General features: G+C 37.5%; 2 protein-coding genes across 3 annotated transcripts; one reads left to right on the top strand and one right to left on the bottom strand.

Moving 5' to 3' along the window:
- Positions 1–205: 205 nt before the first annotated feature.
- On the top strand, positions 206–26,536 carry LOC126826099 (uncharacterized). The gene is made up of 15 exons (XM_050555547.2): positions 206–291; positions 1,856–2,080; positions 2,906–3,100; positions 11,930–12,148; positions 13,995–14,219; positions 14,589–14,807; positions 18,421–18,645; positions 19,374–19,577; positions 19,854–21,146; positions 21,420–21,638; positions 22,266–22,496; positions 23,372–23,566; positions 24,096–24,326; positions 24,834–25,061; positions 25,740–26,536. Exons 2-15 carry the CDS (start codon positions 1,885–1,887, stop codon positions 25,991–25,993), a joined length of 4,134 nt encoding a protein of 1,377 aa, XP_050411504.1. The 5' UTR covers positions 206–291; positions 1,856–1,884; the 3' UTR covers positions 25,994–26,536.
- LOC126826115 (G-protein coupled receptor 84) lies at positions 3,584–9,746 on the bottom strand. 2 transcript variants are annotated; one of them, XM_050555548.1, is made up of 2 exons: positions 9,664–9,746; positions 3,584–5,152 (listed from the first exon to the last, which is right to left on the bottom strand). In XM_050555548.1, exon 2 carries the CDS (start codon positions 4,952–4,954, stop codon positions 3,653–3,655), a length of 1,302 nt encoding a protein of 433 aa, XP_050411505.1. In that variant the 5' UTR covers positions 4,955–5,152; positions 9,664–9,746; the 3' UTR covers positions 3,584–3,652. The 2 variants fall into 2 exon arrangements, with proteins under 2 accessions (XP_050411505.1, XP_050411506.1); XM_050555549.2 differs by lacking the exon at positions 9,664–9,746 and adding an exon at positions 5,338–5,665.
- Positions 26,537–26,603: the final 67 nt, after the last annotated feature.

Here is a 26,603-nt window from a genome sequence, read left to right as displayed (position 1 = left end):
TCAGGATGATAAAGTTACAACATTATGTGTGCCTGGTACTGTCTCTTTATTTTATTACCTATACTGCCGGACTAGAGAAGGGGTATGTACCGGCTTATGATCCTCTGTGTAATATCGGATATGCTCAAGAGAGGTATATGGCCGTTACCTGGGATTGTACTGGATGGATTGACTGTATTCCCAAAATTGACGGAGGTTTCGCTGCAGTTTGGACCCGTTGTCCTCCAACCCTTAGTTTTAGTGCACTTAGCAGGAATTGTGTAGCCAAGACCCTTTGTCCAGACCAAAAGAGTAAGTATCCCAATCAATTTCTTGGGTATATTTCTAAAGCAGACAAATGCGAGTTGATCAATTGTAAATATCAATTTAATAAAAACTAGATATCATAAAGACATCTACTTCTGAGCCTGTGGCGTGAGGGTATAGTACCCTTGACCATGATAAGCCGACCAAAGCTTTTTAAATGGTTCGCGCCATTTCTGTGTCCTGAAGTCAACCAGTAACCGTACGCACACTACTAAACATGCCAGATAAACAAACTATTTGACCTATTTCTTGGCATTTTGGCATTTGTATATTTAAACCCACTTTTATTAAACATACATTATGCAAGAGCTAAATCTGCCTATTGTAGGTCTTTCTATATAGACCTGAAATGTTATCTCAATTATTTATAAAACACCAATTAGCTTATCAAGACCATAATCAACTCTCAATGCCATCGTTAACCTGCCATATTTAGTGGATTTGAATACCTTTTATGACGGATGATTTTACGTAAAAATGGATAGCTCGCGTGGTTCAGAGTGAAGCAATTTGACTGAAATCTTCAGCATATATTGTTTTCATTATCTATTATTTAACTATTATAGCGAGAACTGCCAGCTCTTTGTCCAATCTTCCATAATGCCCCTTTAATAAAAAAATGCTAGTTACACTGTCAAATCTAGAATTTCTCCGCATTTGTTAAAATGGACAATGCAGTTTGCTGTGTCATACATTTAATAGATTATAATACAATGTCCATGAACGCACTGGAAAAATAAAGCAATTTCTGAAAACATCTCGATTTGAATGTGGTATCGTGTATATCAAATGGCCTGTTTGAATTGGATGAAAAATGCAAATTAGATTTTTTCTTGATCCACTTTTTATTTCAACATTTCACAAAAATCAACATTAACAAATAGCAGACTATTATATTATATTTTTTGTGCCATTTTAAATTTCATTTGTTTGCCCTATTTTACCGTAGTCCAAAGATAGTTCTTAGTAGTGCGCGCGATTGCTCCACTCCAAATCAACCTTCTAATCAAAACCCGTGCAAAGGAAAATTCAGCAAAATCCAAACTGTTGATGGCCTGACTAATCAAACGTACTATTACGTTGTTTCCCAAGTCCCAGAACGCCCTTTTCACAAACTCGTCTTTAGATGTTGATGTGGCGAAAATAACATTTGAAATCCATCTCGCATTATCTGATATATTTGTCAATTAACGGAAATGACATGGGTTTCCCACAACAACTATATACCCAATTGCATGATCATATTATATGTATACAAATCAATCATCATTAGACATATTTCCGATAGTTTTGATCGGACACCAATTTCATTAGCCCAGTTTAGAGCAGAACAGTAAGACGTTAAACCCCATTTCATTTCATTTGAAGTCTGTTTAGCAATCCAATCTTAAACCAAATATATATATATATATATATATATATATATATACATCAATGTCTACCTATAGCTTTTGGTGATTCCATGGACATTTTTGGTTATCATCCCCAATTTAACGGTCTCGCCGTTATTACCATAATGTTGTGTTCATTTCTGAATTTCTTATTTCAGCAACGTCAGTGGCTTTTTGTCAATCAGGTATGAGCTCTAACATGGCATTCAAACATCCCGATAGTTGTGCCATGTTTTATCAATGTAACAATACCAAACCACATACAAATCTGAGAGTCTATGAGAATGAATGCGGGGCTGGCTTCTTGTTTGACGAAAGAGATGCTATCTGTAAGCCAGCTGATCAAGTAAGATGTGGAGATAGAGTTATACCTTCAGGCACCTGTAAGTATACATATTACTAACACAAAAATGAAATCAGGTTTAAAGCCAATGAATACGTGACCATCAGCGGTGCTACGGCCTGCTCTTATTTCGAATTCCAACTGGCATCTGTTAATTTACGTCCACGCAGAACAACTAGACATTGTTCTTAGCTTAGACCCGTCGACATGCATCACTGGCAAGTGGAAACCAAGCCGGAAAATCCCTAGGTATTTCTCAGTTAACACGGCCGCTATTATTTTCTCTTTTATCAAATTCCGAGAAAGGACTATAATGAATAGAAGCTCTACTAGCGGAAGGACCTGATTGTTAAATTTAGAATTACACTACCTGAGCACAGGAATTTTAATGTATATGTATAATTATACAAGCTGAGAAAATTATAAAGGGGAGATAAATCTGTTTAAAATCTGGAATTCAACTAATAATTCGCTCCTCATTGCCTCAATGTCTCAGCCATCTGATAAACTATTTTTTTCCTTTTGGTGATTTCCCTATTTTTTTCTGTTTATTTCCTGACCACCCCCACCCCCACCTCCAAAACATGACTATTCACCAAACCCTGACAGAAGATGCGAATTCAAACACCTCTTCTTCGATTCTAGAACAAAATGTCAACAAATATTGCCATACAAAAGCGGGGAACGCGTAAATAGAAAGAATTGCTAGGAATAGACGAACTACATTATAAGACTTAGTCCAGGAGCTTAGAAATCAGGATAAACAATTACTTGTCTTACTCCAGGGGCCATGAAATCAGGGAAACAAATACCTCAGCATTCTATATAAACAGCTAAATATGTACTTCCTTTTCTTTGATCGTAGGCGGCTACAGAAAACTCTGTAAACTACCAGAATGCCAGGGTGCACCAAATGGTTATTATGCTTTAAAAGACGCACCCTTTACGTCCGAATATTATGAGTGTATAACGGGACAGTTCGTTGCTATAAGAAAATGTACTGGAGCTGGAGAGATATTCGATCCTATAAACAAGAACTGTTCCATCGGTATCGTACCAAGTAAGTATTTATTTAAGGACATGATTCTGTCTTTATAAGGGGGGGGGGGCGAATGGTTAGCGTGTGCGCGCTGCATCATAAGGTCTGCCATTTAGTCAACTGGCGTGGTTACGTTTCTTTCCCCGTTTGTAGTGACAAGGAGTAGAGTCGCCTGTCCAACCTCGTGGGTTTTCTCCGGGTCCCCCGGTTTGCTCCCACTGCTAAAGACCCTTACGCACAAGCGAATTATTGAAATAAAATTGAACCATATGTTAGTCCCGAAATGACCTAGTCTCTCTCTCTCTCTCTCTCCCTCTCTCTCTCTCTTTTTATACATGTAAAGTCAGAGGTTTAAATACATTACTACAAAATCTTGTCATATTTAAGCCCCAAATGAGAAGTCGTACCAGGTGTTCCGTTTATAATATTTTACATTTTGTCAGCATAGACACCTCACGTATCCATATCCAATCCCAGCTTATATTTTCAGGAATAAAAGGTATATGACAATATATATTTTTTTATTTTGCGTTATTTTAACAAAATACATACACGTAATATATCTTATATACGCTAATTGTAATTGTTCATTTTCGCGTGGCGAGGTTTCCTTATATGGCCTAAACGCTGTGTAACATTTTTGAAAATCGACTTGACCTCATCTCTGAATTTTCGGTTGTAGCAGCCATATAAAATAGGGTTAGCGGCACTACTTAATAAATTCGATCGGATCACTGTACCTATTATACTCTCTGAAACACGAGACGGTCTCAGTTGAAATCCGGCTTGAATATAAATCATCAAACATAAATGTGGAACATAACATAAAAAGAATATAAGCGTCATAATAATTAACATTTTGATTGGTGTTAATTTATTAAACGCTTTATTGTCTAGTTGAGAAATGGCACTGATATTTCGTTCCTTTGTCGCACGTGGTTGCACCTTACCGCTGGGTGTATTTGCAGTTACTGTCGTATACACTGGACAATAAGATGATTCACTTTTGTAAACTGGTTGCTGGTTGGCATTGTCAATCGTATCGTTTTTTAAAGTTTTACTTGATGACGATGAAATGCTGTTCATTTCAACTGTCAATATATAAATTTCACTTGTAATTGTACTAGTACTAGTTGACAGAGTCGAATCTTCACTTTCAAATCTGTTACGTGATACATGTTTGTTCATAGCCGATGGACCATATTTATTCCGTTTCCATAGCAATTTACCTATGAAACTGTACAACACGATGATGCTTATAAAAGCAACAGCGAAAACACAGAACTCAAATCCGAGGTACAGCATTGGGTAAACTGTTTCTTCAGAATCCTTATCATTATCGCAGTTCACTACATACAAATTACCTTCGAGATTTTCATGGGAGTTCACCACAACTATACCCGTAGGAGCCGAAGTCAGAATTGATGTGAAGAAAATCACAGTTACCAAAACCCGAGCACGAAACACACTGATGGATGGTTTTAGTGGTTGGCACACGGCTCGATATCTGAGTGCTGCTATAGCTAGCAAAGCCATCCCCGTCGCCCATGCTGTAAACGTAGCCAGTGTAAAGATAATCCAACATCCCCTGAACTCGACTGGATACGTCATATTACTTATTTCTAAAGGCATATCAAAAACACAGAATATTAGATTTATAACCCCGAGGAATAGGATAATGATATTGAAGGCGGATGGTTTAAAGCGAAATCCGTATATATATACCACAACTGCGTTTCCAATTAACCCAATGCTCAAAATTATTCCGATATAAGATGCAGTAACTCTGTTGACGAAACGTTGTCTGGGAACTTCCGGTACACCAGTCGTGCTCATGTCCTTGAGTTCCAGTGTGGTATTGATATACGACGTCATTATATTATTAGAATTCTGAATTTATTACTATTGTAACAGAGTAGTATAGAGTTGTGGCTGTATCTGCTTACTAAATGTAACCATAGTTTGCAATCAGCTACAGTAGTATACACCACCTAATTTCAAGCATTTTGGTAAGTAGGCCTACAAACTTACTACAAAATATTACACTCATTTGTACACTATAGATATAGAAGTCTGAAATGAAAAATAATACAAAGTACATATTGATATTCAATTTCAATGTCAATGACACGAGTATATTTGTTTAGACATATGGATATTAATGTCTTTCTGATATACCCATTATGTGATCGAAAAGGTTAAACAGATTCTGGATATAATTTTAACATTGGGGTCTTGGCTATACATGTACTTCATACCTGACGATGATTTGGCTAAAATTCCTTACGTTAATCTGTCAGTTGACCATAACAGTTAAAAACAGGATAGTATTATAGATAGTGATAGAACAAGGCAGTGTAGTACAAGACAGTATAGTATTATAAATCGTGATAATATCACTTAATCGGAATTGATAACTTGCAAGCATTTCGCCCATTGCTGCTATGTCAATCCGTCACTAAAGACAAGTGTTCATCTCCGATCTGTATGTGACAAGGAGTAGAGTCGCCTATTGAACATAATTCTAATTGAAGCCATGATAAATGAAATGAAATGACGTTTAACGTCCAACTGTTCTGCCCCTACTGGAGTAATGAAGACGGGGAGGTCATGATAAACGCCCTTCAATAAACACGTTTACCTCTCACATAATGCCTCTGGCGTATGGCTCTATTCTTTGTAACCTTAAATAGGCGACAGTGGATCTAAAAGCACACATTAAAATGAATGTATATAAAGTGATTTATATTCAATTTGTTGGGTGAAATACGTATACAATCCAAATTGAACGACAGTTGTTTATAGCCGCTTAACCCATTCTACACGTGTTTGTCGTTTGTGAATCAGCCATTACTAATTATTTTCCCATTGCCTTGTAGGATATAGTTTTCTTTATTCATTACAAATAAATAATAAGCTATCGTTTTAACTTGATAAGGAGTAATAATAATAAAAAAAACACCCGTGATATTAGAATGAGTAATTGTCACACTGATAACCGTGACTCGTCAAATTCCGTTATGTGGATCAAAATTTCAACATATTATCTAAATATATTTAGCAATAGATAACAAGTGGTTGCCATGCAACACACGCCCATATTTTGAAAGAGAGGGAAGGAAAATAAGGAAAATCGATAGGGTTAATCCTCTCATTTTTCCAGTGATTTGCATTGCCCCAAAGCTTCACATTGAATATGAGAAAACAAGCTGTAAAAAAACCTGTAGCATATATCCAGTTCTGAAACAGAAACTTCCTGAATATCGATGAGGTTTGTTATTTCATGATCCCAATGCTTTACACCAAAAACAAAAATTGAAAGAAAATCTGTTAAAAACTATAATAGCATCTATTGCTTTGACAAGGTTTTCGGCAAAGGGAATAAGGTTGCGGAATGCTGATAATCGACAGATGGACCAGCAGAGAATTATGACAATCGATAGAAAGTCGACCACATTTTTCGTAAAAGGCAGGGGCCATAACCCGATCAGCCTGCTCACCAAAATCAAACGCATCCAAGATCTTTTGATGATTAATACATATTTTAAGTTTCATCTATGAGGATTCGCAACACTGGTATAGTAATACATCACACACTTTGCCACATTTTGCATAAAGGGTAGGAGTAATCTTAACGGGAAGTTATGGTCCAATTTCCACGAAAATAGAACTCTTCCGCAAAATATGTGGTGTAATAACCGAATAACAATTTTACATTTATGTACGCGATTCCTGTATGTGCCAATAATAGGGACCCATCGGAGATATTTTTGATATATTAAGTATATTATGTATATTAAGTTTCATAAATGGTGATCTCTAGCGGGTCCATAAAATATGTACGTGATTTTCGTACAAGGGGAAATAATCCAAAAAGTTACAATCTGAGATGTGCCAAAAAGTTGAGAATCTTCAGTCATTTATTGCCTTGCCTTGCCTAATTACAATCGATTTTTTTCAAAAATTACAATTTTGTTTCACCTGCTTAGATTTCAATGGCTTCTGCCAAGCCGATTAGCAGAAGGGGGGGGGGGCGTATTTTTAACAGCATGTTGTGTCGCACATACTGATTCTAGCGAGGTAAGGAAGGTCTTATTTTCTCACTAAAACCTTTCTCTAAATTGTACAGGCGTTCACAGAGACTGACACGCCACCGTTTAGAAGAAAATAAAATTTAATGTCTAATCTTGTTAAAAAATCTTCGACTTCGACTCGACAGCAATTTTGGTTTCACTAATGTAGCATTTCAGAAAGTTTATACCCCTTTACCATAAATCACATCATTTACAGATTTGCAAGGTCCTACCTCTCTAAATTCAGCACGTAGATCAACCAGCATGCAAGCAAGCAGGAAGACAGAAAAACTATGAAAATTCAGAGAAAACTCATCAAAAATACTGATTAAATTCAAGTCTTTATCATGGTTTAAAACACATCAAATATACACTTTCGTATTCTAGGATACACATAGATTCATAAAAACGCTATGGCACAACATTTCAGCGCATAAAAGTAGCAAAAAAACGGTAAAAAGATATACGGACCTTTTCCGTATGAAAGCTTTTCGATGTCGTGCTGCCGTATCCGTGTGCCGTATCATGTATGAGAAATACACACACATATCGATGACGTCATACGTAAAATCGATACGGATGCGCGATACGGACCAGGAATTTACGCTTGCCAAAGGTCTCTATTGGTAATCTCCGAACGTACGTTTTTCATTTTTGTTGTGGGTGAATCGAAGAACTTTGGTTTCTGGACTCGTATTTTTCGATGTTTAGCCCCTAGACTATAGTTATTTGATAATTTGCTTCGTATAATATTTGTAGTTTCTGTATAGATTACATTACTTTACGACATTTCACGTTCTGGTTCCAACGAATTGTGAACGTTATGACCTTTTTATTCGAGTGTTGGGGGAGGTTTGTTTTTATCATGTATCATACACAGCCGTCTTAGGTGATTGGTTAGACGTGTCCCCCGACTGGCGGGGATCCTGGCAGAAAATGACGACGAAAGATATTGCCTAAGTTCTGGTCACTTGTGTTAGGTTGGGGGCTTCCACATGCTCAAGACCCCAGGGCCCCCGCCATGGTTAATCCGACGCTGTATACTTCCACATGAAGATTGTTGAATTATTTAGCCCCCCCCCCCAAAAAAAAAAACCCTAACAAAACAAACTGTATAAACATAAGGTTATAGTCTTTTTCATCAATTATAGTTAAATGGGTGGAAATGTTTTAATAACCATAATTAAATAGTTTACTCATACGGAACGAACACACTTTATTTTTTACAATGGCTCATCTAGTAGCAGATAAGTTTAACATACAGAATACACAAATCTTAATAAATAACTAAACACGTCACCGTTTTTAAGTTCTTTTTCTAACATGATCATTATTTATCTTTTGTTAGAATATAGAAAGTGGTGGACTATTTCCTTTGTTAGATTTTTTTTTATCTGGGACTATCAAAAGGGGGTGTATCATAAATCAAGTGTTCCGGAAGGTTGAACGCACTTTGTCTGGCTGGTGACACCCTCACAGCTATAAATATTGTATCAATTGTAAATGCAGGAAAATATGTTTGCGATAATAATATATAGTTATATATCACGATAATCTCTCTATTTAATTACTTCTACATGTTTTATTTTTCAATTTAATTAAAATAAACGAATAAGATTAGCTTTATGTTTATAGCATTAACTATTTACCTCTCATATTGTTATTTCATTATCATTTACATTTTTAAAATAACTCCCGAGTTATTAGAGAGAGAGAGAGAGAGAGAGAGGATTTAACGTCCACTCGACACAAATTAGGTCATTTCGGGACTAACATAATGGTTTAATGTTATTTCAATAATTCCCTTGTGCGTAGGGGTCTTTAGCAGTGGGAGGAAACCGGTGGGCCCGGAGAAAACCCACGAGGTAGGGCAGGCGAACCTACTCCTTGTTAAGTACAACCGGGGAAGCGAAACCACACCAGTTGACTCGGTGACAGACCTTATGATGCAGCACGCACATGCCAACCATTTGCCCCCCCCCTCCCCACCTCGAGTTATTAGATACATATCACGACAAGAAACATTAAAAATTCAGAGAGATAGAAATGGGGGTTAAGATCCACTTTTTGGTTCATATAGTCACTTAAATACATTAAGTACAATGAGATAGAGAAATGGGGATTAAGGTCCACGTACTTTTCATTTCATAACTCGCTTGAGCGCATGTGCCTATAACAGCGGGAGGATATCAGAGAACTCTGAGAAGACCCACGAACTTCGACAAGTGACTAGATCTGTGTCACGTTCAAGCCTGTTGATATTGGCTAAGCAGGATATCGACAGAATGCCATTTTTACCAAAACTGATCTTCGAGTAGGAATGGATTATGCTTTGCCTTTAAACGCCCTAGTCCGACGTCACTCCATCAGCCCAAATGTACCTAGATGAGTATATTACATAGTGTAACTAGGAAAACTGTATACGTACACACACATAGAGGAGAGAGAGAGAGAGAGAGAGAGAGAGAGAGAGAGAGAGAGGTGTATATAATAAAACTCTATACGACCTACCTTATCTGCTTCATATATACTGTTCTATACCCTATATCAACTATCACAACAATGATAAGCTTGTGGGGATGTATGAATAAATGTACTGTTCATTATACACGACACCGTGTATTCAGTTTATAGAGTAAACTCATTTCGTTATAAAGAAACACTATCAGTGCCGGACTGGGCCCACCTGTCTATCTGTCCGTAACTGGTGGGCCTAAGCTCATTAAAAAAAAGTGGGCCTAAGCCTATAAAGAAAAAAGAAAAAAGAAAAAAAAGAAAAAAAGAGAAAGAAAGGAGAGGGGGGGGGGCGAAAGAAGGAAGGAGAGGACAGGACAGGACATTGGACAGGAGAAAGAAAAGATAGGAAAAACACAAAAAAAAAGTGTACTAGAATTCTCAAATTCATCTAATGATAGTGCTCTTAGGTCATTCTGTTATCTAATTGTATCAGGAAATCAAAAATTTGCCATCTTCTGCTTTGGTCTGAAATGCTTGGAAAATGGGTTTGCGGTTGTCAATTTTCAAAATTTTCCTAGGGGAGACCCCCTCGGACGTTCGCGCGCATTCGGCAAACGCGTACTTGGAAAACAGGTTTAATAGTACAACAGCTGATAATTAAACGTCCGATTCTACATTAGTAGTATGTAATCCTTTAGTGGCATTTAGCAATTGGAAACATAACAAAACTATACAGTTATATGGGACAACAATCACTGGTATTGTGCTTGATAACGATAAGAGAATACTTATCGAAACGTCGTGCTTGTGTATAATAAACCAGTGATTGTTGTCCCATATAACTGTATAGTTTTATTAGTAGTATGGCAGACCATGCCTTACCTAAAGAATTAAATGATTTTATTAACTTACGTAATATAACTGCGATTGATCCCTCAAAATGTCAAGCGCGTCTAACAGGATTCCGTAAATATTTGTTCTATTCGAATTAGTTGCTTGTTAAACCTAATTAATGACTGTTGAAAATCAATTAATAAATATATAATCTGTTCTGTTTGACTATCCTGAGCATTTATTGTACTCGTTACCATTCATAACTTCATATACTTTTCAAAAAAAGTAGGGGATATTCAGAAACAATACAAAACTGCGGAAATGCACCGCTGTTTTTTATTAGAGGTAACCAGTGTATGTTAATAACAGGCCAATTGCCTGCACATGAACATAAACCGTTCGTATGGGCGTGCGCACGCTAACCATTCAGCCATCCAACCCCCCCTCAAACTAAATAAAGAAAAACACAGTTATGAACTTATCAGTAGACACCAGTGAATACTCAATTGGGATCACGTGGGTTTTCGCATTTTCTTAGTGTGCCGTCCAAAATTTCGCGGCACACTTAGGAAGATCTTGCGGCACACATGTGTGCCGCGGCACACAGGTTGAGAATCACTGATGTAAACGAACGTATAGAGCCGCTGTTAGGGCGAAATTTTCCCATAGCACACTGGAAAGCGTACGTCTTAAATGGCCCGGTTGGTGCATACCAGTAGGATGTTAAATCTCATTTCATTTCATTTGGATTCGCAATTGATAAAACGGAAGATAGCCATCGGTTGCTGCCATATACATGACCGTTAATTCGAATTCGAAGAATCCATGCCTACAGACATATCTGAATCAGATTGAATCATCTGAAGGAATAAATTCAGAATGAATTTAGAATCTGATTCCCAGGCGCTGTGTAACTAATTTATTTGATCTATACCTGAAACATTACGTGTCAGATACATTGGATAACATTCTATGATACAGATGATTGACTGCTGACGTGCATCATACGAGCTAGTCTAAACAAAAATAGAGACAGGTCACTTTTTAGTATAATAAGTAAGTAGCGGGGCAAATGAACTAATGCTGAATAAAATTGCACCCCATTTTGTAAAAAAAATTAAAGAAGCGGTTGGACAATACCTTGGGATTTCTGCAGTATTTGTCATGTTTCCTTTAATTCTGGTATGTATTGCGTTCCTGTTGTTGAGGACCAGACAGTCCTACTGTGAGCACTCTCTAATATCCCAGTTTAGACCCAAGTATATACCAGATCCGACGTCAGATCCACTCTAAGGTATGCTGATATGCAAAACATGTCTGGTGATCTATGCCCCCGTGGTTCAGACCGTACTGTCTTCACCACACGGATTACAAATCATACATTTTCTTGTACTTTATAAAACTATACACATCAGACATTGTTAAGATGTATTTATGTTCACTTGTACGGTTTTAAGCATTCGTAATCAATTGATCTTTTTTCCAGCTTCTGCACAGAGCTATTGTTCCCAGAACCCGCAGGCCAAGTTCCCTGATCCTGCAAGCTGTGCCTTGTTCTATGATTGTTCTAGGTACGAACACGACACCAATCTTTACGCTTATCAGACGGAGTGTGTTTATCTTTACTTGTATGACGTGGATCTTAAACGGTGTGTTTACTTTTTACAAGCTAAATGTCAATCAAGACCAGAACCAAGAGCTCCATGTAAGTCAAAACAATGTGTTGTTGAAATTAAAAAAAATAATTTACATTATATGTGGGTGCATTTTAAAGGGCTTTGTCTATTTCAAATGCAAACCTGCAAATATCCCCAAGGTCACAAGGTATAAACAGGGTTACGGCACGTGATTGTTGCCGAGGATTGTGAGTTAGGTTTAAGAATTTGGGGGAGAGGTTATGTCTCCACATAAGCACTGACCTAGGATGATGAAAATTTGGTTCGTGATATTTCCTAGTTTTATTAGTGCAATACATTAGATTTATACATATTTTGGTTTCGCTGGGTTTTTCTTTGGTGTTGGTGGCGCTGGTGGTTTTCCTTCGATGTCTCCTGTGGTATTCTGGTATTTTGGTTTACTGAAGAAAAAAGAATAAATTTGAGGTTCTCGGTTGAGAGCCACATAAATGTGTTTCTTACTAAGAATTGGATTATCTAAAATTGTGTTTGTTCCACTATCACCGGGATAGAGCTAGGGATTTTTATATCTAGTTGATTTTATTTACTAACGGTTAGGGCTAGGGTTTGATATATGTTTTGGGGGGCTAGGGTGAGCACTGGTCTTATTTAAATCTAATTTACTGTGCACTAAGATGTCGTTCAGATTTATATTTTTAGAATATGTAATAATAGGTTTCTGTGTGAAGATTTTCAGGTGATTTTCCAAGAGATCAGTATAATGTTTTCTGATGATTTTGGACGCATTTGCTGCTGTAGCGCTACATGGGACTACAAAAGGGGCTATCGAGCTAGCCGTATGAATATTCAAACCGGGGGGGGGGGGGGGCTGTTGTTTTCAATTTGGCAATCCAGAGTTTTTCTCTAGTTAGCCTAAACGTATTAATTTCTTCTGGATTTTCAAAGTCGCTCTTAGTCTTTTCTATTAGCTAACTAAGTGCATATTTGATTTCCCCTACATTGTCTACATGAAATTAGATAAATTATGTTTGAACTGCTGCATGAAAGTTGGTCTAATATTGGGAATTGTGTGCCAGATGTTTTGTTATGGAAATGGTCGGATATGTTTATGATTGTGCATCTTAGGTGGCCACATGTTTTAGTTAGGGCTAGTGCTGGCCCTGTTTACATCTTGTGATCCAATCTGTTTCACAGAGTATTACGAGAGGCTTCTAATATATCTGTAAAAGATGACCGCCTTCAACACAGGACGTCATATCACGCGGCGTCAATCATTGGCTCAATGGCGCTTAAATTGTTTACATAAGACGTTACTGATTCGAGCAGAATGTCGCCTTTTACTCATTTTAATACCCATTCACACTAAACTAGGAAATACTTTTTACCTACAAATACTTCAAACGTTTTTTTTTTCTAATACATAAAAAAAAAAGTTTTAGAATTTAATTTGTGGCTCATTAAGTCGCATCGATGTCATCCTTATCAGTGATTGTAGCAGTCTAGCGATGAAATCTACAGGTGAGGTGTGAATGTGAAATAAATCTAACCTTTTTAAAGAGCCCCAGGCATCATGCCACCAAAATGACGGCCAATCACGATAATATAAAGGGGAGTAACTCACAATTAAAATGGAATCAATAATCCTATCATTATTATAATATATATAAAAAAATATCTCCTGTAATTTGAGAAAACCTAGTATGTCTGTTGAATGTTAATTTGAGAAAACAAAGGAAAACTGTTTTGTTTCAGGATTAAGCCATTGAATATAAACCAATTTATTTTGGCTTTTTAGGTAAAGATAATTAAAAGCTTTTTCAGGGAAGGAGACAAACTATATTACTTTCAGATTACAGGAGAATTAGAATAATTGTAAAGTAACAGATCATTGTTACCTTTTCTTTTGAAATTCAGGTGAATATGAAAGAGGCCATTGTTATGGTAGAAATCATGACCAGTGTATATCATGCGATGCTAACTGTGTAACCTTGCCAGATGGATTAAATGTATACCCAGGACGTTCTTTGACACCTTATTATCTATTGTGTGCGGCTGGAAGAACTATCAACGTTAAAGTATGTCCAGATAGTCAAGTTTTTGATCCGATTGTTGGTGGCTGTGTTGCTCAGATTGCCACAGGTAAGACCTTTTTATGTCTTTAAAGATATCTTGGATAGTTTTTTATTTGTTTTATGTATTTTCTCTCAATATAGAAGAAACAAAGCAAAAGCTTCATATTACCAAGAATTTTGATTCATTTTAAAGATCAGTAGCATGCAGTGTTACGCTCAGATTAGAAACGTTTCTGAAAGAGTAATGGTTCTAATACTTGGATCACAACTCTTCAATTAAGTCTTTTTACCAATATAGCATTTTAATGCTCCCATGAAATCCCAGACTAGCCTAACTAACAACAGACGCAGCCGTATTAACACCAATAGCACCAACAACACCAACAGCCTCAGCAGTATTAACAATATGAAGCTATTGAATTTGGTTTTATTTCAGAAACTATGAGGTTATTCTGTGAAGCTAATCCTGGTACCATCATCTCTCACCCCGGAGAGTGTGCCATGTATTATGACTGTAAACAGACGAGCACTATAGGCAACTTCCAGATCTACGAAAGAGAATGTAAATACCCCAACTTGTTTGACACGACCAGTCTAGCATGTGTCGACTTTTTCAATGTTACTTGCGAGAAACGTCGAGAACCCATCTCTCCTTGTAAGTATTACGATACCGTTTTACATAATAACATACTAAATGCACTGTTTTACATAATAATATACTGCAAATATTCACTGTTTACATAATAACATGTCAAACAGATTTTAATCTTGCTTATTAATTGTTTTAATTTAAAATATTAGTTTTAAATTTATGTGATGATGTAACATATAATATATATTGTACATTGCCATCCGTCTCTTGATATATGTATTTACATATATTTATGTATGTGATTGCCATTTTAACTGTGTATATACACCCATTTTGTTCCTTTGTTTTAATATTGTGTATGTATATTATCTAGAGAGAGGGGTTTTACATACGCTAAGCCTGTTCCCCAATCTCATTCAGACAAACTGAATAAAATATTGTTTATAAAAAAAAAAATAACATACTGTTAATATTCTCTGTTTTAATACATGTAGTAATATACTGCTAACATCAAGTTTTACATAATAATATACTGTTGATATTCACGGCTTTATATAATAATATAGTGCTAATATTCACTGTTTTACTTCTGATATTCACTGCTTTATATATTCACTGCTTTACATACTAATATACTGCTACTATTCACTGTTTGACTGCTGATATTCACTGCTTTTCATAATATTATACTGCTGATATTCACTTTACATAAAAAATATACTGCTAATATTCACTGTTTTGCTGATAGTCCTGCAGCCAAAATTTCTAGCTTGCTTAGAAACACAATTCCGCTACATGGTCCTCCCTAATAAACAAACTATACATTTTTGGAAAGCTTATAACACCAGGAACACAAATCAGGAGTTCCAAGCAACAAGTCTGCACTAACTCGATTTAGGGCCAGATGAATTGTCAAGTAAATGGTATATTTATACTAATAATTGTGAAGTTGACATACAATTAAATATTGGCGAAAACAATTTTGGAAATCCATTAACGGTAATAGAGAGTTATCTCCCTTTCTGTCAACTGTCAGCAATTGGTAACAGTATTTCAGCATTTTGAACATCTGAGACACGCTACCTGCGGAGAAGTATCTCAGACACAGTCAACAGCCATGATATCCATACCACGTGATCTACACATCACAGGTCATGAGGTCAACAACACGTTATATTGGAAACAATAGAGACTTTTGGCAAGTTGAATTTTTCCCACCCGTATCGCGTATCCGTGTCGTCACGTGATACGTTGCGTCTATATAGTTTCAGACTTTTGGCAGATTTTCGCGCCGCGTACGTATGGGTAGCTGAGCTGAGCGTAGTTCTATTACAGCATGGTGGCAGTTATCTACCAAGATCAACATCAGTACTAGTCAAGTACCTAGCCTACAATTTCATGGAGGGAGTGAAGTAGCTCGACTTCGACTCGACAGCAATTTTTATTTTCATTAATGTATCCTTTCAGAAAGTTTACCCCCCTCTACCATAGAATCACATCATTTACAGATTTGCAAGGTCCCACCTCCCTAAATTTAGCACGTAGATCAACCAGCGTGCAGACAGACAGGAAAATTATGAAAATTCCGCGAAAAGTTCATCAAAAGTAATGATTAATTAATTCCAGTCTTTATCATGGTTTAAATCACATCAAATATACACCTTCGTGTTCTAGATACACATTGATTCATAAAAAACGCTACGGCACAACATTTCAGCGTCTAAAAGTAGTAAACAATACGGTAAAAAGACGACGATGTTATACGGACCTCTTCCGTATAAAAGCTGTTCGATACGTGCTGCCGTATCCGTGTGCCGTATCACGTATGGGAAATACACACACGCACACGCAAAATCGTCACGGATACGCGATACGGACCAGGAATTTACGCTTGCCAAAAGTCTCTATTAGGTTTATCTTCAGCATTGTGTCCTTAGCACCCATAAAGACTATATCATTCGTACAGTCCCAACATCTTCTCTCTTCTTCCAATTATTTTTCCCAAAAATAACATCTACAACTCATAGAATTGACGTTGTCTTCAATGACAGCGTCTGCGAATTGTTATTCATAGAGGGCACTATTTTGTGCTTCGGTCGGGTCTATTTCAGATATACATAATCCTTTCTGTTAATGTTTTTAGCGTTGGGATTGACTAATAGTTAATTTATTTTAACTATTTTAAACTTTAACGCAAATTTAGAAAATAGCCAAATTCTGGCTGGGATTACTGAGCAAAATGGCCATTCACTGTATACGTGCAAAAAAAGCTAGCCACCAATTAATTTTCGTACGTTAGTTACGTACGAGTATTTCAGGTGCGTGTTGACTGCTGATGCTGTATGACGCACAAGACCATGTGTGAGCACACAAACCCAATAATTATATCGTTAATGGGGACTGAAAGTGGTGGTGAGCGGGTGTTTACCGAGAAATTATGGGCGGAGCGCCTAGTCTGATGAGAAAGGAGATATGTTTGACATTGGTTGAGCAATATGTCTATGAAGTAATGGAGACCAGACTATGTCCGTAGTTTTGTAAATCGCATTGAAACCACGTGATTGTTTCCACTAAAACATAAACCCACACCGACATACCCTTCCAATTAGACGCTACGTTATTTTTACTACAGGTAGCTGTAAATCTCTAGTTCAGATATTCAAGGCCGAATTACAAACATTTAAACTGAAACCGTATCTATAACTGTGTAATTTGCTAACAAATATAGATTTAAGACAAAAATTATTTATTGAAGTAAGTCAATTATTGAAAATCAAAATTACGCAGTTACCCTGCACTTTAAATGCCATCAAAGTTAGTCGTTATCATTATCACTTCCACTACATGTATAAACATCAAATTCAGTTTCTTTAACAGTCTTTTTGTTTCATATTCACATTTACTACACTTACACAGATTAGATACGTACATGTACAAGACAAACCCTGTGCGGTATCCCCCTGTCAGTGGTACGGGATGGGAGTGGGCTGGAAGGACAATGCCCAGTGGTTCGGATGGGAGGGAAAACAATAGTTTAAACAATATTTGATTCAACAAATAGGTAGGGGGCTACATGGGTGTAGGGGGCTAATCTCACTTGGGGATGGGGGTGGGGGCTGAGCCTATTTGCCTGAAAAATTTGTCACCCAAATTTTCTGAATGAATCAGTCATTAACTAAAATGAATTTTCCACAAAGCTGTGATGGTTGTTTATTTTGAATTAATTATACAAATATACAATTTTATTTCCATGATGTAACCAACAGCATATTCTTTGCCGAGGATGAAGGCATCGGGTGTTTTCGCCAATATTTAACTTTATGTCAACTTGACAATTATTATTATAAATATAGCATTTACTTGACAATTATCACAATTTTCATCTGGCCCTAAATCGAGTTACTGCAGACTTTTTGCTTGGAACTCTCTGGATTTGTGTTCCTGGTGTTATAAACTTTCCAAAAATTTATAGCTAGTAATTTGGGCTGCAGGCCTAAGATGCATGAGTCATTCTTATGTTTTAATGTTAAAACATGGATCCCATTTTTGAGGGATATTGTTGGGCATTATTTTCTAAATTCATAGTATCACGTGGGTGCAGCGAAATATTTAGATTCTTTGTATATTTATATAAGTTTCAAACCGCACCATTCAACCAACACACTCATTTTTTCAGGTGACTATCTCCAATATCAGTGTACAGACAAGAGTTGTGTCCCTTGTAACCAGGTGTTACCAGACTGTACGGGAAGAGAAGATGGCTATTACACAGTACCACGATGGGAATTGACGTCATCATATATTGTATGTCAAAACTTCAGGTTTATGTTCCGTTATGATTGCCCACCTGGCCAGATATTTGACATCCTCACAAAACGATGCGCAACCACAATTTCACAAGGTACTCTTTTTAACATTACATTTTCTAGAACTCCTTGATGAAAGATACATTGTCCGTCAATTTTACAGCACCCCTGAGAACACTTCTCGCCCCCTTGGTTGCTCTGAGCTAGTTACGGCACTGTTTGTTCTTAAAGCGGGAAATAACACAAACTATGTTATTTCCACACTAACAAATTATTGTGCATCATTACTTGATTTTCCCCAATTCATTCGCTAGACCGTGTTGGGCACAAGTGTATTCGGCAGTGGGGGGGGGGGGGGAACTCGGGGGATTAAAAGAAAACCCACAAGGTCACGTTCAAGCCTGCTATCAAAACCACGTTACTTTACTCAATGGCAGGCCTTATAATCTAAACGAGGACGACCATATATGCCTTTCTTTCCAGTATTCTTATTAGCTCACAATTTCTCAATTGTTGGCTCATAATGTTTTCACAATTTTTTTCAGTTGTTGGCTCCCACTTTTTTACTTGATGGCTCCCACTTTTTTTTTTCAATTTTTGGCTAAATATTTTCCTTTTTTGGCTAAATATTCCCAATTGTTGACTAAAAATGCATGTGTTTACGTTCACCCCCCCCCCCCCCACCGCCGGTTTGTTGACTCTAGCAGGAAATTGCATCGTATATGCTTTGTATTATCTACAGGATCAATCGAAAATTAATCAACCTCGAAATACACACCAAAGAATTCCTCAAATGTATAGAATTGACTTTTGATATTTTCAGCTTCTATGGACGCTTATTGTACCAAGTATCCAGCGGGTCGCATAGGAAACCCATTACATTGCGCGCAGTATTCCGACTGTACGGCCCCGATGTCATCAAGACTTGTTGAATGTCCCTACCCTCAACTCTTCTCCTACGAGTACATGGAATGTCGCCCATTTACCGAGGTAGATTGCGGCCGAAGAATAGATTTTAAAAATCCTTGTAAGTAAATAAAAAACAATGGAAATGAAATTGGTTCAATTGTTATTCAAATCGACAAATGCTAAAGTAAGTTATTCCCATTTGATGTTTACGCCGTCTTCTAATCTTTATGCGTCTGTAATAAATATATTGAGATCTTTATTGTTATAATCCTCTACATTACAATCAAAATTACATTTTAAACACTGGGAATGTGTTAAGTAAAATTCCCTCTTTAGCGGTTTCATTTACTTTTAGAAATTAAGATATAATTTGGTTATCATATACTTATTGTAGGCGATTATCGGCGATTCTACAGGTGTTCCAGTCCCGACCCGTCTCAATGTCCACCTTGTGAATCTCTCTACCCCTCGTGTCATCTTCAACCAGAGGGTTTCGTAGCAGCTTTGCCAGGAACTGGTAACCAGTATTACATCTGTAATAGAGGAAGAGCAATCCTAAAGACATGTCGAACCACATTTAGTAATGAACTAAAGAGATGTTTAGACCCTGTTACCATTCCTCCAGTAACAAAACCACCACCCCCAGCTATCGAGCCATACAGGGCCACTGCAATAAAGCAACCATTGTCAAATATCTTCACGCAGGATCCAAAAGGACAGATACAACCATCACTTCAACAACCTACACAGTATAACCAACAACCATATCAACAGCAACCATCAAATCAACCACAGCAACCATTAGGGATGACTCAACTGCAAACGTCAAATCAACCGCAACCACAAAATCAACCACAACAACCGAATCTACCATATCAGCCACAACAACCGTCGGGGATGACTCAATCGCAACCACCAAATCAACCACAACAACCACAACAACCGAGTCTACCATATCAGCCACAGCAACCGTCGGGAATGACTCAACCGCAACCTTCAAATCAACCACAACAACCGAGTCTACCATATCAGCCACAACAACCGTCAGGGATGACTCAAACACAACCATCAAATCAACCACAACAACCGAGTCTACCATATCAGCCACAACAACCATCAGGGATGACTCAACCGCAACCACCAAATCAACCGCAACCATCCGGGATGACGCAACCGCAAACATCAAATCAGCCACAAAAACCATCAGGTATGACTCAATCGCAACCATCAAATCAACCACAACAACCGAGTCAACCGTATCAACCACAGCAACCAGCGGCCCCCCTTCAACCACAGCCATATCAACCACAACGTCCATTACCTACTGTTCAACAACAACAAACGCCATCACCTGTCCAGTCTCCTCAGCCACCATCTGGTATTTCTCAACCACAACAGCCAGCTGCTCAACCTCAGCAACCAGTCGCTCAACCACAACAACCAGTCGGACAGTCTTCTACTCAATCATCAAGATTACCATTAAATATCGGTACAACGAAAATAACCACCTATTCAACGCTTCCTCCCAATAGTTTTTCTCAATCGCCAGGACAAACAAATCCACCCAGTTCGTCCATTTTTGACGGAGCTCCGGTTTTTCAGATTCAAACTAGACCACAACCCCCAATCGTTGTTACTACAACTCCGATACCAACTACACCTGCTTTACCAAGACCAGGACAAGCAGGTAGGTATTTAATGCTTATTGTAAGTCTTTTGACACAATAATGATTTTAAAACATCGTTGTAAACATGTATCTTTTCTACATTTGTCCAGAAATGAAAAGATCACATAGAGAAATGGTAGATGGTTCTATGTTGAGAATTGGTAGAATTTGCATCATCACTCACACCAGAATAAACCAGCCTAACACTAAACAAAAATGCCCCTCTCCTATAAAATTATTACAAGATGCAATTAAAAACATGCGAGTTATATTGCTTTATATTTTTTCCACAGGATTTGATGTTAATGTTTATTGTGCGGCCAACCGTTACGACATTTTCCCACATCCGAACAGTTGTGCAAAGTACTATAACTGTATGGTACCGTCAAGTATATATGAGCCGTACGTGTCGGAATGTCCGTATCCACAACTGTATGATTTCACCAGCAGAACTTGTAAATATTACGTAGATGTCCGGTGTGTACCTGGAGTTTTAGAACCTGTTGCGCCATGTAAGTATCTTTCGATCCTATGATTTATTACGAACGACCTTGCGATTGTTTCTGCATATAACGCTGTGGGAGGAAACCGGAGGACCCGGGAAAACCCATGAGGTTGGACAGGCGACCTGACGTACAAGTGAGGAATCGACACCACGCTACTTTACTCATTTACAGACCCTGTGGTGTAACGTGCACGCGTTTAACCATTGGCGCCTCCCTCCACCACCTCTTACCGAAGATCACACAGTGTTGAGTGGTGCTCTATCCTTGTTACTGTCCTTGTTGAGATTTAATGATTTGATTTAGGAATGGTGAATCGAGTGTTGATTAACAAGTACCGTTGCAACGATAATAAACAATCTATGCCACATATTGTCAAAACAGTGATAAAGAATAAAGTAATTTGAATGAAATTTTCGATATATTTATTTTGCATTATCTTTAACTATTATAGCAACAACGGCTAGCTCTTTATCTAACTCTTACACAAATGCATCTTTAAATATATATTTTAGACATTATTTTATACTTACATGTAATACTCCACATTTTACTTTTAAATGTAAACTGTAAGCTTGTATAGGTTACACATGCACCCTTCCCGCCAATTATTGATAATATGATTATTTTATGTAGGTGAATATGATAAATATATGGCTGAATGTAACAATACTAACTGCCCACCCTGTGAAGTGAATAACCCGAGTTGTAAAGGACTATCAGATGGAACCCACCCATACCCTGGCGATGCCATGAGTCCTCGGTATACCGTCTGTCATACTGGAAGAACAATAAGGGTCATCAGCTGCCAACCCGAAACTTTCTATGATCCCGTTACGAAACGTTGTAATCACGAACTCACCAAAGGTACGTAAATGACATTGATACTCGTTTTGAATACGATACGAAAAGAAATTGATATCGAAATGAACCGGGGCTTAAAATGCTATTTTCGCACCAACTTGGCTAATGAAGACAGTAAATTGATATCACAAAATTATGATTTTAATTTGCGATAGCGTCACGGGCAACGCAGCTGAATATGGAAGTGTTAACGGTGCGTTGTCAATAGATCTATTAATCAACAGACGTAAAGGGTGTGAAAACCATGTTATTAAATGAATTCCAACTATACCAATGGATCTTTATACGTCTGTCGTATTATCTCGACTTTGGCCGAGAACATCTCGAAGAATTTTTTCAAGTACGGTTCTGGCTTGTCATTGGTGGTACCGCCAGAGTTAAATCAGGAGGATGAAAATCAGGTCAAATGATTTAGCCGGGCATAGAAATAAAAAATAAACATATAATTTGAGTATGAAAATGACCGAAGTAAAGTGTCGACGAGGCGTCAAACCCACCCCCATTCTATTCTTTTATGTATCTCTTGGTCGTTTAACGCCTAGGGGGTTTGGGTGGCCGAATGGTCTAATGCGTCTGATTTGTAACAAGCAAAAGTCACGAAAATATATGTTAGTCCAGAAATCACCTAGTTTGTGTCGAGTGGACGTTACCGCCCCTCTCTCTATCTGTCTCTCTCTCTCTCTCTCTCCCCCCCCTCTTTCTCTCTATATCTCTCTCTCTCTCTCGTATTAAAACGATTACCAATGCTCCAACAAACATAATATTACTCGGAATGCAACACACCTTTATTCGCCCCGCCGCCCTCCTTTCTAATTATATCAGGACAATGAATTCTTAAATAATATGGCGATTGTTGAAATTTGCTTCTTTTCTTTTAGAATCCATCGATAAATTCTGCATGTTGTATCCGAATACAGTACATCAGCATCCCTTTAACTGTGCGCAGTTTTTAAAATGCACTGCCCAGGGCAGTCTGGTCATAGAGTGTGGGTATCCTCGTTTATTTAACGGTACAGATTGTGATGACTTTAAAAAGGTTGACTGCAAACAACGATATAAACCTGTAGCTCCATGTAAGTATAGTAAGAGTGGGATTAGCCTACATTGTTGGTAGCTCTTCGGACCACAGATTTGTCAACAATTCATGACATGGTCTGCCGTTGTTGTTGGTGGCTCTTGGGACCACAAATTTGTCAACAGTGCATGGCATGGTCTGTCGTTGTTGTTGGTGGCTCTTCAGACCACGGATTTGTCAACAATTCATGACATGGTCTTTCGTTGTTGTTGGTGGCCCTTCGGACCACAGATTTGTCAATAATTCATGAAATGACCAAATTGCGTGTATTTTCTACATATCCTCGTCTTAAAGAAGAACAGGTGTTCATCTTTTGCTAGTCAGTAATTTAAGTGGATAAATAGGTTTTATGTCAAATTTGAGACAAACCTGACGATCCATCGTATATATTATCGCCTATGAATTTATAGACGTGCGTGCAAAATACCTGTCCTCAAATTTTAGTTAATTATATGACTATTTTGAATATTTTTAATGCAGTATTATGATAATGCCTCTTTGAATATATATGGTAAATCTTCTTAAAGGTGAATATGCTCAGAATCGTCGCTGCCCACCAGGTAAAACTAGCTGTGAACCATGTGAACAGAGAATACCAAGCTGTGTTGGTATGTCTAATGACAAGCAAGCATACCCAGGACGACCACCATCACAACTCTTTGTCCTATGTGACTCGGGTAGAACATCGGCGGTGATGCAGTGTCAGAAAAACATCTTTAATCCAACAACCAAACAGTGTTCTGGCACAATTTCAATCGGTATGTTTTTTTATGGCCCAATCTACAGGATATATTAACTCGGTTCCAATCAAAGTAAGATGCTCCAATTATTTATAGCTTTTTAAGTACGAACTGTGAAGGGTGTGGTAAACGTGACGAGATACGCTTCGGAAAACACGATTCCACCGTGTTGCTACATATTAAATAGAAAACCAAGTTTGATTTTGTCGACACACGAGTACGGGTTATTAAGCTTGCCTAAACTCATTTCTACCTAGAGACTGTAATTCGCGTCTACCGGACGTTACAAAACAAACATTTGTGGTAGATACTTTTGGGAAAGATTGTAATGTTTTTGAAAGCCACGCCGGGTAAATACACCAATCTGAAAGATTTATTTGTAAAAGAAAATATGTATATGTAACTTAGTCAATTGGAGATGGTGCTACGATTATGAATGTGTTATTGTTGCGCCAGGCTCTCACTGAGTCTGACACTATAGCCGAGATGTAAATGAAATGAAAACCCTCAAATTGTATTTTTTAGCCAGTGTTGCCAGTATCTGTATGAGACATCCGACAGCCAAGTTTCCAGATCCTGAAAATTGTGCTAGATATTTTAATTGTAGTATGAAGGAAATATTATTAGACCGACCATTCCATGGTGAATGTAAATATCCAGATTTCTTTTCTACTCTCAGTAATAAATGTGAAAGCTTCCTACAGACCACACAAACCGGTGGGTGTGGTACACGATATACACCTGTAGAACCCTGTAAGTATTTTTGCTATTTGACAATGTTTTTTCTCCGGCTGGGTTCCCCCGCGTAGACATTGGCGTGCACGTAAAAGAACCATTGACCGTTGGTATTCCATATAAGAATACGCCGTAGTGCCCCTGTCCGGGCACATTTTTCCTCGTAGCACACTGTATAGTGTATGCCCGTCTTCACTAGCCCAAACAGAGTAGAACAGTAGGACGTTAAACTCTATTTCATTTCATTTTCATTTATTATAAATAATACATTCTACCCACTTTGTAAGTTTCTCTTCTATTTGGCTTAGTGTAGTCGCGACAATGCATTCTTAACATTTATAGTCCGCTTTAGATCACAGGTTATATCAACTCTTACTTTGATTTGTGCATTAACCATTTCACACCTTGTGGCGCCTGATTTGTATCCGTTAACATCGAGGTCAGTATGTTATCTATCCTGTACCTCTTGTTTAATATGCTAAACTACTACCCACTTTAGATCACTGATTACATAAACATTTCCTTTGATCTTTGCATTAATGATTACACGCCTTATAGATTTGTATCTACAAACCTCGACGCCATGACGTTTTCTATCCGATATCGTGTGTTTAATATATTAAAATTAAATCACTTCTAAATAATACTTTTCAGGAAGATAAGTGATTAACTATTAAATGATTTGTATTATTTCAGGTGAATACCATGAACATTGTCCTACCCAACCTAACTGTGACCAATGCAAGAGAAACCTACCAAGCTGCAACAGACCAAGTCTTAACGATCCTGGCGTGAACTTAGTACCTAATAATACCGTACAATTTGCTTCTGAATGGTACTTCTGCTATGACAATAGAACCATTGCATACGGCGTATGTGCTCGAGGACAGTATTACAATAAGGCAGCGGGAGATTGTGCCGCATTACCATCTCGGACGACGTTGGGTTAGATGTATTATTTAAACTACTCGGTTGCTATGAACTGCATAAGTATCAGAAATATTTGTGGATTACTTTGGTAATCTATTTAATTATGAACTATCCGGGTATTGCTTATTTTGGTAGTGAATTGTTCCGGTAGTTTCTTGTGTTCACATATATACATGTATGCGTTACAAAAACTGTTTTATGTTCAAAAGTATTATGAACTTCCTTCAAAAATAAGAATTTGAATGTGCTCATCATGTCATTTGTAACATGGACATATTATTATCATTTATATATAAACATCATCATTATTGATATTTTTAAAATGTAATTTAAATAGCAGTGACATATTTGTGTATTTCATAACAGTAAATACGGGGTATTTTGAGCACCTTCATTGAAAATAATATTTCTTTACCTTAAGAACATGCACAGAAATCGGGACGGTATAAACTTACTGTGCAAACACCAGAAGATGTAATTAGGACACACAGATTTGGTGAATATTGTTCAAAATAATTCGTTTTGTGTAAATGACAATGTAGGGTGGTCTTGTCATTCATTGAATAAAGTCGTATTTAAAAGACTGTGCGTTGTCATGTTTTCAATAGACTGGACACATTTATTTGCTGT

This window comes from Patella vulgata, chromosome 1 (genome assembly GCF_932274485.2).
Source record: "Patella vulgata chromosome 1, xgPatVulg1.2, whole genome shotgun sequence".
Classification (NCBI taxonomy): Eukaryota; Metazoa; Mollusca; class Gastropoda; family Patellidae; genus Patella; species Patella vulgata.
The sequence above is the reverse complement of the archived record's forward strand: the minus strand, read 5'-3'. Positions and strand labels throughout refer to the sequence as shown.